Genomic DNA, 13023 nt, shown 5'->3' with positions numbered 1-13023 from the left:
AAGTGAAAACCTAGTTTTCTCTCTTATCATTCTTTGCTTTGTGCTAGAAGAACCTCCTTTGCTTAGTGCTAGGGGCTGAGTAAGTTCATTGCTTTGTGCTTGAACCAACTCTTAGTCTTAAACCTTGGCTTTGTGCTTGGTTTAGGTCATATCCCCATACTCAATCCTTAGCATTTGGCAATTCGTTTTAGCACTCAAATTCTGTCCAATTTCGAGTTCTTAGAGTTTTATTCCACTCGTTGTGTAAACCATTTGTCCTTGTTCATTAGTCTTTGTTACTCGTTGTGTTGAAAAATTGTAATTGTTCATTAGTCCATGTGACTCATTGTGTGAACCATTTGTCCTTGTTCATTAGCCCTTGTGACTCGTTCTGTGAACCATATGTCCTTGTTCATTAGTCCATGTGACTCGTTGTGTGAACCATTTGTCCTCGTTTATTAATGAATGTGACTCGTTGTCTGAACCATTTGTCCTTGTTCATTAGTCTTTGTGACAAGTTATGTTAAACAATTGTAATTGTTCATTAGTCCATGTGACTCGTTGTGTGAACCATTTATTCTTGTTCATTAGCCCTTGTGACTCGTTGTGTGAACCATTTGTCCTTGTTTATTTTAAATGTGACTCGTTGTATGAACCATTTGTCTTTGTTCATTAGTCCTTGTGACTCGTTGTGTAACCATTTGTCCTTGTTTATTAGTGAATGTGGTTTGTTGTGTGAACCAGTTGTCCTTGTTCATTAGTGAATGTGACTCGTTGTGTAAACTATTTGTCCTTGTTCATTAGCCCTTGTGACACGTTGTGTGAACCATTTGTCCTTGTTCATTAGTTCTTGTGACTTATTGTGTTAAACAATTGTAATTGTTCATTAGTCCATGTGACTCGTTGTGTGAACCATTTGTCCTTGTTTATTAGCCCTTGTAACTCGTTATGTGAACCATTGTCCTTCTTCATTAGTGAATGTGACTCATTGTGTGAACCCTTTGTCCTTTTTCATTAGCCCTTATGACTCGTTGTGTGAACCATTTGTCCTTGTTTATTAGTCAATGTAACTCGTTGTGTGAACCATTTGTCCTTGTTCATTAGTCTTTGTGACTGGTTGTGTTAAACAATTGTAATTGTTCATTAGTCCATGTGACTTGTTGTGTGAACCATTTGTCCCTGTTTATTATTGAATGTGACTCGTTGTGTGAACCATTTTTCCTTGTTCATTAGTCTTTGTGACTCATTGTGTTAAACAATTGTAATTGTTCATTAGTCCATGTGACTCGTTGTATGAACCATTTGTCCTTGTTCATTTGTAATTGTAACTCTTTGTGTAAACCATTTATCCTTGTTCATTAGTCCTTGTGACTCGTTGTGTGAACTATTTGTCCTTGTTCATTAGCCCTTGTGACTCATTGTGTGAACCATTTGTCCTTGTTTATTAGTAAATGTGACTCGTTGTGTGAACCATTTGTCCTTGTACATTAGTCCTTTTGACTCGTTTTGTAAGTCATTTGTCCTTGTTTATTAGTGAATGTGACTCGTTGTGTGTCCTTGTTCATTAGTGAATGTGACTCGTTGTGTGAACCATTTGTCTTTGTTCATTAGCCCTTGTGACTCGTTGTGTTAACCATTTCTCCTTGTTTATTAGTTAATGTGACTCGTTGTGTAAATCATTTGTCCTTGTTCATTAGTCTTTGTTACTCGTTGTGTTGAAAAATTGTAATTGTTCATTAGTCCATGTGACTCATTGTGTGAACCACTTGTCCTTGTTCATTAGCCCTTGTGACTCGTTCTGTGAACCATATGTCCTTGTTCATTAGTCCATGTGACTCATTGTGTGAACCATTTGTCCTTGTTTATTAATGAATGTGACTCGTTGTCTGAACCATTTGTCCTTGTTCATTTGTCTTTGTGACAAGTTGTGTTAAACAATTGTAATTGTTCATTAGTCCATGTGACTCGTTGTGTGAACCATTTGTTCTTGTTCATTAGCCCTTGTGACTCGTTGTGTGAACCATTTGTCCTTGTTTATTTTAAATGCGACTCGTTATATGAACCATTTGTCTTTGTTCATTAGTCCTTGTGACTCGTTGTGTAAACCATTTGTCCTTGTTTATTAGTGAATGTGGTTCGTTGTGTGAACCAGTTGTCCTTGTTCATTAGTGAATGTGACTCGTTGTGTGAACTATTTGTCCTTGTTCATTAGCCCTTGTGACACGTTGTGTGAACCATTTGTCCTTGTTCATTAGTTCTTGTGACTTATTGTGTTAAACAATTGTAATTGTTCATTAGTCCATGTGACTCGTTGTGTGAACCATTTGTCCTTGTTTATCAGCCCTTGTAACTCGTTATGTGAACCATTGTCCTTATTAATTAGTGAATGTGACTCATTGTGTGAACCATTTGTCCTTTTTCATTAGCCCTTATGACTCGTTGTGTGAACCATTTGTCCTTGTTTATTAGTGAATGTAACTCGTTGTGTGAACCATTTGTCCTTGTTCATTAGTCTTTGTGACTGGTTGTGTTAAACAATTGTAATTGTTGATTAGTCCATGTGACTTGTTTTGTGAACCATTTGTCCCTGTTTATTAGTGAATGTGACTCGTTGTGTGAACCATTTTTCCTTGTTCATTAGTCTTTGTGACTCATTGTGTTAAACAATTGTAATTGTTCATTAGTCCATGTGACTCGTTGTATGAACCATTTGTCCTTGTTCATTTGTAATTGTAACTCGTTGTGTAAACCATTTGTCCTTGTTCATTAGTCCTTGTGACTCGTTGTGTGAACTATTTGTCCTTGTTCATTAGCCCTTGTTACTCATTGTGTCCTTGTTCATTACTCTTTGTTACTCGTTGTGTTGAACAATTGTAATTGTTCATTAGTCCATGTGACTCATTGTGTGAACCATTTGTCCTTGTTCATTAGCCCTTGTGACTCGTTCTGTGAACCATATGTCCTTGTTCATTAGTCTTTGTGACGAGGTGTTAAACAATTGTAATTGTTCATTAGTCCATGTGACTCGTTGTGTGAACCATTTGTCCTTGTTTATTAATGAATGTGTCTCGTTGTGTGAACCATTTGTCCTTGTTCATTAGTCTTTGTGACAAGTTGTGTTAAACAATTGTAATTGTTCATTAGTCCATGTGACTCGTTGTGTGAACCATTTGTTCTTGTTCATTAGCCCTTGTGACTCGTTGTGTGAACCATTTGTCCTTGTTTATTTTAAATGCGACTCGTTCTATAAACCATTTGTCTTTGTTCATTAGTCCTTGTGACTCGTTGTGTAAACCATTTGTCCTTGTTTATTAGTGAATGTGGTTCGTTGTGTGAACCTGATGCGGGAGCATTGCTCGATAGTGAAAATGAAGTTCTTATTAGTCGAAATGCGGCCCAAATCGTGGAGGGATTCAAGTTTGGCTCGAGTTGTGTGACGATGTTGAAGTGGGCTGGTACCGAAGAGGCGTGGGCTGAAAACACGGTTACTAAATAACCGAAAGCCGGGCTTGTTTTCAGATATTGGTAGCTGGTGTTAGATTTTATTAGTTATTAATTTATCTTAAAATAAAAGATATTATTCTTAGCTTATTATCTAAGATAAGAGATAATATCAGATTTTATTTAGTTATTTGATTCTTATCTTTTTCCCCAAGATAGCTTGGAGGAGGAGTTAGTATAAATAGGGCCTCATGTAAACCCTATTATTCAGATTATGAGTTTTAATAAAAAGTTTACATTTGTGAGCTAACCCTAATTAATCTTGCGAGGTTGTTAGTTTTCTTTCTTCTTGCAAGGCTGAAAGTTATAGTAGATTGAGCTATAACCTTGCGAGGTTAGAACGAGATCCACTATCCTATCCGGTTACTTTGTTCCAATTCACGCATATCATTCAATCCAATTCTTCATTCCTTTTCAATTACACGAAAATCCACGTACAAAAATCAGGTTTTATCTTAAGTTTCAAAATTTTCAATTCGTTTAAGTTATAGCTCCTGCTGTAACTTTGCAAACCCTAATTCGTTCGTTCAAAACCTACGAATTCTATATCAAATTGGTTATCAGAGCCTAGGTTTTTTATTTATTTCCTAATAAATCAGTTTTGGGAAGTCATGGCTATTGGATATGATGCCGAACATAGCGACGGAGCAGCAAAACCATGGAAGGACGACATGGATGCAATGAGAGCAGAAATTGGTCAGATCTCATATATTGTGAAGAACATAGCCAATTTTTTGAATAAGAAAAAGAAGCAGAACGAGGCTGATTCGGACAGCCAAGCCGAATCTGAAGAAGAAGAATGTCCAAAGGAGAAAAAGAAAAACAAAAACGATGATGATAAAGGCCTTAAACTCGACATACCCGAGTTTGATGGAGATCTAGATGCTGAAAAGTTTCTAGATTGGATTCGTCAAGCAGAGAGAATATTCGATTACAAAGACTACGATGAGCATAGGCAATTTAAGGTTGCTACCTTAAAATTAACTAAGTATGCGTCTTTGTGGTACGAAAATCTGAAAAAGCAACGAAAAAGGGACAGAAAACCTAAAATCGAGACTTGGGAAAAATTGAAGAAACATTTGATGAAGCGGTTTCTGCCTAGGGATTATGAGCAGGATAACTATTTAAAGCTAACATCTTTAGCACAAGAGGGTTTGAACTTTGCTGATTATGTGAAAGAATTTGAGAAGTTGAGCATTGTTTGCGATTTGGAAGAGAAAGAAGAATTGAGGACAACACGATTTATTCGAGGCCTCAATCCAACGCTTCAACAACGGGTAGAAATCCAGAATTACGATGGATTTGATGATGTTTGCAGGTTGGCTCTTAAATTCGAGAAGCAAGATAAGGGCAAGAAATCCTATTCTCGTGATTATTCAAAGGGTTCGAATTCTTATTCGAAACCAGCAACTACCGCGTCTAGTAGCAAGGAGACACGAAAAGAAGACCCAAAAGACAAGGGCAAGGGTACGGCGATTGAAACAAGGGATGCGAGATTGAGGAGGTGTTTCAAGTGCCAGGGATATGGGCACATTGCCAACGAATGTCCGCAAAAGCGAGCCCTAACGATTCAAGAATTGGTGGACTTAGTTCCAAATTTTGTACTCCCCGAACCAGAATCGAGTTCAGCTGTGCAAGAAGAGGAAAATAGCGATGGAGAGGTGCATATTGTTGATCCTTATAGTGATGAGGAGAAAGAGGTGTTGGTAATCCGAAGTCTCCACACCGAGGCTGCTCGCATTGAGGAGGAGCAAAGGGAACGATTGTTTCACTCTCGTTGTAAGGTAAACAATCAGCTTTGCAATCTTATTGTTGATAGCGGTTCTTGCACTAATGTCGTATCTAGAGAACTTGTTGACAATCTGAAATTGCCTACTAAAAATCACCCTAAACCGTATAAATTGCATTGGCTTGATGGGAATAACGGGATCTTAGTTAAGAAACAGGCATTAGTTTCTTTGAAATTAGGATCGTATGAAGATGAAATATTATGTGACGTGATTCCAATGAATGCTTGTCATATATTGTTGGGAAGGCCGTGGCAATTTGATCGTAGGGTTGAGCATGATGGCAGGGGTAATGTTAATATCGTGACTAAAGGAAAAGCTAAATACCACCTTAAACCATTGTCACCAAGTAAACGAAATAAACCCGCTGAAAAAGAGAGCTTGTTGGTAGATGCAAGTGCAATAGAGGAGGTCCTTGCTCAAGGAGAACGAGCATATGTGCTGGTTGTCCGGGACATGGAGTCCGTTGGTGAGAGTAACCGCCAAGGAGTGCAGGGGTTACTTGACAAGTTCATGGATGTGTTTCCCGAGGAGTTACCATATGGGTTACCTCCACTGCGGGGAATTGAACATCGCATTGACTTGATTCCCGGAGTTGCTTTGCCTAATAAACCAGCTTATCGGTGTAATCCCGAGGAAGCTAAAGAGTTACAAAGGCAAGTACAAGAACTAATCGATCGAGGGTATGTGCAAGAGAGCTTGAGTCCATGTGCAGTACCAGCGTTATTAGTGCCAAAAAAGGAGGGAACTTGGAGAATGTGTATTGACAGTAGGGCGGTGAACAACATTACAATCAAATGCCGCTTCCCTATGCCAAGGCTTGATGATATGTTAGACGAACTTTCTGGTTCGTGTGTTTTCTCCAAACTTGATTTACGGAGTGGTTATCATCAGATGAGGATTCGAGAGGGAGATGAATGGAAGACGGCATTCAAAACGAAACAGGGGTTATACGAATGGCTCGTCATGCCATTTGGGCTGTGTAACGCTCCTAGTTCGTTTATGAGGCTTATGAATGAAGTGTTAAGACCTTTCCTTAACAAGTTCGTGGTTGTATATCTCGATTACATTCTGATTTATAGCAAGAATGAAGAAGAGCACAAGCAACATCTTAGAGCTGTATTCGAAGTTATGCGAAAACAGAAACTATTTGGCAAGCTTGAGAAGTGCACGTTTATGGTGCCGAGTGTAGTGTTTCTTGGCTATATTGTTGGCAAAGATGGTGTGAGTATGGACCCATCTAAGTTCGACGCAATTCAGGCCTGGCCGGTTCCTAAATCGACTACAGTGACTCGTTGTGTGAAGCATTTGTCCCTGTTTATTAGTAAATGTGACTCGTTGTGTGAACCATTTGTCCTTGTTCATTAGTCTTTGTGACTTGTTGTGTTAAACAATTGTAATTGTTCATTAGTCCATGTGACTCGTTGTGTGAACCATTTGTCCCTGTTTATTAGTAAATGTGACTCGTTGTGTGAACCATTTGTCCTTGTCCTTGTTTATTAGTGAATGTGACTTGTTGTGTGAACCATTTGTCCTTGTTCATTAGTCTTTGTGACAAGTTGTGTTAAACAATTGTAATTGTTCATTAGTCCATGTGACTCGTTGTGTGAACCATTTGTCCTTGTTCATTAGTCCTTGTGACTCGTTGTGTAAACCATTTGTCCTTGTTTATTAGTGAATATGAGTCGTTGTGTGAACCATTTGTCCTTGTTCATTAGTGAATGTGACTCGTTGTGTGAACCATTTGTCCTTGTTCATTAGCCCTTGTGACTCGTTGTGTGAACCATTTGTCCTTGTTCATTGGTTATTGTGACTCATTGTGTTAAACAATTGTAATTGTTCATTAGTCCATGTGACTCGTTGTATGAACCATTTGTCCTTGTTCATTTGTAATTGTAACTTGTTGTGTAAACCATTTGTCCTTGTTCATTAGTCCTTGTGACTCGTTGCGTGAACTATTTGTCCTTGTTCATTAGCCCTTGTGACTTATTGTGTGAACCATTTGTCCTTGTTTATTAGTGTAACACCCCCATATCCAGAGGAGCCTTAACTAGGCCTTCCTTAGCGTATAAGGGCATTACCATCTCGGTTACCCGAGGACAGTAATAATCAAACGTCGATAAAAGAACTATTATGTTATATTACAAGTGATTTAAAACCAACCAATGATATAAAAGATACAACTCAAAGACTACTTGCAGCAGGAGCCACAGACCAGGACACCCCACAAATGCAAGCAGGCCAAAACAACACCACACCCATTCCAGGAAGCAACCAAACTGGGCTAAGTTTAGAGGCTAATAGGTACGAGTACAAGCCCAACCACCAGCTGCCACCATGGCCAGCTGGTTGGTCACTAAACTAGGCTCAGAAAAGTCCTAGGGGTCCAAGGGAAAATCACAATGCAAGTCCTAGAAAACCAAGTGGACAGAATCGCAAAGAAATGACAAACAACAAAAGCAAACTTTCCATTTCTGGCTAAACCATGAGGAAAAAGCACACAAAGAACTTTTGGCTTGTCTTCCCATATACCAGATACCACCTAGAGCCAATTTTAATGCCAAGGACTCAATCATTTCGTCCTCAAGTGCCTACATTCAACGAAAAAGCCAGCAATGCAAAGAAAGGACCACAACCTGTCACTGTCACCTGCATTTCTCTTTTTTTTTTCATTCCATTTACAATTAAGAGCTTTTAAACCGTTGTAATATTGTACTTGGACTCTTACCAGCATGTGAGGAGGGATCCTGACCCTTGGATGTAGTTTTCTTTCAAGATTGTAACCTAAAAAGGCCTATATAAGGACCTCAACTCAGACTGTTGTAACACAGCTGATTTATGAATGAAACCTGAGAATTCTCTCAAATTTAAACCTCTTAATCTTGTGCTTAGTCTGTAGATTAGAGTCAGGCTTGATAATAACCTGTGCTTAGACTGTGGTTATTGATTAAGTACCTGTTAGTAGAGTATAAACTTTCCTGTGCTGAGACTGTGGTTAGTTTAGCTTTGCTGTTTGTTTCAGTTGAGTCTTTCCTGTGTTAACCTGTGGAATTTCTTAACTCTAACACCCCAAATTGTTAGCTTAATTCCCTGTGAGAATTCTGTGGGTTTTATAGTTGATAATTATATCCAAAGTTCCCTCCTTTCAGTCAAATCCCAGAACTGTCTCAATTACAGTCCTTTGTCTGTCACTCGTCGATTCATTGAGTCTTAAAAATACTTTGAATCCTCTAAAAATCCTGGAAATTTACTCAGAGTTAGTTCTCATATCAAAGTAATTTACTGCCAAGTTTCATGATTTTAGGAGGTCAATTCATAATTTTATTAAATAGCACAAGTTTATTGCATTCCTGAGAACTTGTCTTGTTTCTGCTGGTTTGTTTGTTGTTTTTGTCTAAACCCTTGGACATTACACTGCAAATTGGTATCAGAGCAAGGTTTTAACACGATTCCATCTTGTGTTAGTCTTGGGAAGGAAAGTGAGTTCATTTTTACCCTAACTACAACAAAACTACAAAAAATAACCCATGAGTGAAGAGAGATTTACTGGTATTGAGACCAGGGTGGATCAGATAGCAGGAAGAATCAATGAACTGGTAAATATTGTCAACACTCTTGCGAAGGAGTTCCTAACAGCCACCCTACGAGGCAGAGGCGGGGGTAGAGGCTTTGTTGGAGCATGAAGAGGACAACCATACCACCAGGAACATGGAGAAGACATGTCGATACGATGAATCTATGGCAGAGGGCATCTACATGGAAAGAGACAAAGATATAAAGGTAGAAATTCCTGATTTTCATGGTAGTTTAAACCACAAGATTTGTTAGACTGGATTAGAACCGTTGAGAGAGTCTTTGAATTTAAGGGATATACTTGACAGAAAGCTTTCAAAGTTTCTATCCTTAAATTCAAAGGTTATGCCTCACTTTGGTATGAAACCCCGAAAAGCCGAGAATGAGAGAAGGCAAGGAACCCATTAAATCTTGGCTAAAACTTAAAAAGAAATTGAAGGATAAGTTTATAGCTAAAGATTACACACAGGATATGTTTATCAAGTTAACCCAGCTGAAACAAGACCAACAATCTGTTGAGTCTTATCTTAGAAGCTTTGAACAACTTACCCCGCAATGTGAGATTACTGAAAAGCCCGAATGAAAATTGCTAGGTTTGTTGAGGGCTTAGATCCTAAGATTGCTATAAGAGTCAGAATGCAACAAGTCTGGTCCTTTGATGAGGCAGTCAACCTTGCATTGAGGATTGAAAAGATGGGAAAAGCCAAGGTCACTGCTTCCAAACCCCTTACCAGATCCACTTTCAAACCTTTTTCTGGGGTTAGGATTGGAGAAACTCCAAAACTTGCAACCCAACCAACACCAGACAGGGGAAGAGTCATGTGAATCCTAGAACCAACACACCTGTGATTGATGGGAAAATTAAATGCTTCCAGTGCCAAGGGTATGGCCATTTTAGGAAGGACTGTCCTTCTAAGAGAACCTTAACAAAGAATGGAAGTAGAACAAAGGGGAGAGGGAAGGTTTGGTTCAGTATGAGGAAGATGAGACCCGATAATGGAGGAAGTGGAGACGAAGGAGAACCAGAACAAGATGCGCTTGTGGCCCCCCGATACAGTCACAACTTAGTCTTGTGGAGGGTCATGCATTCCCAACACTCACCTCTGGAAGCTGATCAAAGATCCCTGATATTCAGAACCAGATGCACAGTCCAGGGGAGGGTTTGTAACCTAATCATAGATGGGGGAAGTTGTACAAATGTGGCATCAAATGCCATGGTTAGTAAACTCAACCTGACAACTCAAGAGCACCCAAACCCTTACAAGTTGAGATGGTTGAACAAGGGAGCAGAAGTGAGGGTGGACAAACAATGCTTGGTTCCATTTTCTATTGGGAAGGTGTATAAAGATGAAGTCTTGTGTGATATTGTCCCAATGGATGCCTGCCACCTACTCCTGGGAAGGCCATGGGAGTATGACAGGAATACCACTCACCATGGGAAGGATAACATCTATAGTTTCAAACATGAAGGCAAGAAGGTCACTCTGACCCCATTACCACCCAACCAGAGAAACTATGGAGGTCCAAGTATGCCAGAGGAGAACAATGGTGTGCTATTTCTTTCTGAAGCAGCCATGATCAAAGAAATGAAGCAAGAACAACCTGTCTGGGTGTTACTATCCAAAGAAGTAAGCAAGGAAGGGAGCCCTGAGATGCCTGCTGAAGTTAGACCATTAATTCAGAGGTATAAGGAAGTGTTTCCAAGAGAGCTGCCTAGTGGGTTGCCACCATTGAGGGGCATTGAGCACCACATAGACCTTGTTCCAGGCTCAGTGCTTCCCAACAGGCCAGCTTATAGGAGTGATCTCACTGCTACCAAAGAATTGCAAAGCCAAATTGAGGAACTTATGAGCAAAGGATTTGTCGGAATCTCTCGATCCTTGTGCGGTCCCTGCTCTACTTGTTCCAAAGAAAGATGGAACATGGAGGATGTGTACTGACAGCAGAGCCATTAACAACATCACTGTCAAGTACAGGTTCCCAATACCAAGGTTGGATGACATGTTAGATGAACTCAGTGGTGCCATGATATTTTCTAAGATTGATCTCAGGCAAGGGTACCGTCAAGTCAGGATAAGGGAAGGAGATGAGTGGAAGACTGCCTTCAAAACTAAACATGGGCTATATGAGTGGCTTGTGATGCCATTTGGTCTTTCTAATGCACCAAGCACCTTTATGAGACTGATGACCGAGGTGCTAAGGCCATGTTTAGGCAAATTTGCAAAGTGGTCTACTTTGATGATATCTTGGTTTACAAAGAAGAATAAAAGAGAGCACCAAACATCTTGAAACTGTGTTCAGGATCCTCCGGGAACAAAAGCTATTTGGCAAACTGGAAAAATGCACTTTTATGGTTGAAGAAGTGGCATTCCTAGGGTACATTGTCTCGGGAAGGGGAATTACAGTTGATCGGACAAAGTTGCACCATTCAATCATGGCCAACTCCTAAAACAATCACTGAGGTGAGGGGGTTCCATGGATTGGCCTCCTTTTATAGGAGATTTATCAAGAACTTCAGTTCAGTTGTTGCTCTAATTACTGAGTGTATGAAGAAAGGAGAGTTCCACTGGACTGAGAGTGCTCAACAGTCCTTTGAGAGGATTAAGGAGTTGATGTGTGAGACCCCTATTCTGAAATTGCCAGACTTTGATCAACTCTTTGAAGTAGAGTGTGATGCCAGTGGGGTAGTGGAGTGTAATGTCCAAGGGTTTAGACAAATACAACAATCAAACCAGCAAACTAAAGACAGTTTCTCAGGAATGTAATAAACTTGTGTTAATTAATAAAATTATGTATTGACCTCCTAAAATCATGAAACTTGGCAGTAAATAACTTTGATATAAGAACTATTTCTGAGCAAAAGACCAGGATTTTTAGAGGACTCAAGGTATTTTTAAGACTCAACTCAACTGACCGATGACACAAAGGACTGTAATTGAGACAGTTAAGGATAATGCTTGAAAGGAGGGAACTTGGATATAATTATCAACTAAAAAACCCACAGAATACTCACAGGGGATTAAGCTAATAATTTAAGGTGTTAGAGTTAAGAAATTCCACAGATTAACACAGAAAGACTCAATCAAACAAACAAAGAAAGCTAAACTATCCGCAGATCTAAGCACGGAAAAAGTTTATACTTCACTAACAGTACTTAATCAATAACCACAAACAAGCACAGGTTATTATCAAGCCTGACTCTAATCTACAGACTAAGCACAAGATTAAGAGGTTTAAATTTGAGAGAAATCTCGGGTTTCATTCATCAATCACCGTGTTACAACAGATCTGAGATAAGGTCCTTATATAGGCCCTTTTAGGTTACAAACTTGAAAGAAAAACAACATCCAAGGGTCAGGATCTCTCCTCACATGCTGGTAAGAGTGCAAGTACAATATTACAACGGTTTAAAAGCTCTTAATTGTAAACTGGAATGAAGACAAAAGAGAAATGCAGGTGACAGTGACATGTTGTGGTCCTTTGCTGCATTGCTGGCTTTTCTGTTGAATGTAGGCACTTGAGGACGAAATGATTGAGTCCTTGGCATTAAAATTGGCTCTAGGTTGTATCTGGTATATGGGAAGACAAGCCAAAAGTTCCTTGCATGCTTTTTCCTCATGGTTTAGCCGAAATGGAAAGATTGCTTTTGTTGTTTGTCAATTGCTTTGCAGCTTCTGTCCAGCTTGGATTTCTAGGACTTGCATTATGATTCTGCCTTGGACCCCTAGGACTTTTCTGAGCTTAGTTTAATGGCCAACCAGCTGGCCATGGTGGCAGCTGGTGGTTAGGCTTGTACTCGTACCTATTAGCCACTAAACCTAGCCCATTCTGGTTGCTTCCCAAGTGGTTGTGTTGTTGTTTTGGCCTGCTTGCTTTTGTGGAGTGTCCTGGTCGGTAGCTCCTGCTGCAACCCCCCCGGTTGAACAGGGCTTGTCCTCAAGCCTGGTGACTCCTCCCCCTCAAAGATCCTCATAATATGGACTTAGGTCACCTACATTGAAAGTGCCATGCACCTCATACTCTCCTGGTAGATCCACTTTGTAGGCATTTGGACCAATTCTCTCAATAATTTCAAAGGGGCCATCAGCTCTTGGCATTAATTTGTTCTTTCTTCTTGATGGGAACCTCTCTTTTCTTAAATGAACCCGTACTAAATCCCCTGGAACAAATTCTTTCCTTTTAA

At 39.7% G+C, this 13023-nt stretch overlaps 1 protein-coding gene across 1 annotated transcript; it reads left to right on the top strand.

Annotated features, from left to right (window-relative positions):
* Positions 1–4091: 4091 nt before the first annotated feature.
* On the top strand, positions 4092–12549 carry LOC141649339 (uncharacterized). Its single transcript, XM_074458032.1, has 2 exons — positions 4092–6489; positions 12512–12549. The coding sequence occupies exons 1-2, from the start codon at positions 4092–4094 to the stop codon at positions 12547–12549; spliced, it is 2436 nt and encodes an 811-aa protein (XP_074314133.1).
* Positions 12550–13023: the final 474 nt, after the last annotated feature.

The sequence above is a fragment of the Silene latifolia genome, chromosome 3, assembly GCF_048544455.1.
Source record: "Silene latifolia isolate original U9 population chromosome 3, ASM4854445v1, whole genome shotgun sequence".
Lineage (NCBI taxonomy): Eukaryota > Viridiplantae > Streptophyta > Magnoliopsida > Caryophyllales > Caryophyllaceae > Silene > Silene latifolia.
The sequence above is the reverse complement of the archived record's forward strand: the minus strand, read 5'-3'. Positions and strand labels throughout refer to the sequence as shown.

Excerpts from the sequence above, each read along its gene's own strand:
- LOC141649339 (XM_074458032.1), top strand. The coding sequence starts at position 4,092 with ATGGCTATTGGATATGATGCCGAACATAGCGACGGAGCAGCAAAACCA. Across the intron at positions 6,490-12,511 it reads CTATATTGTTGGCAAAGATG|CTTCTGTCCAGCTTGGATTT; the intron begins GTGTGAGTATGG and ends ATTGCTTTGCAG.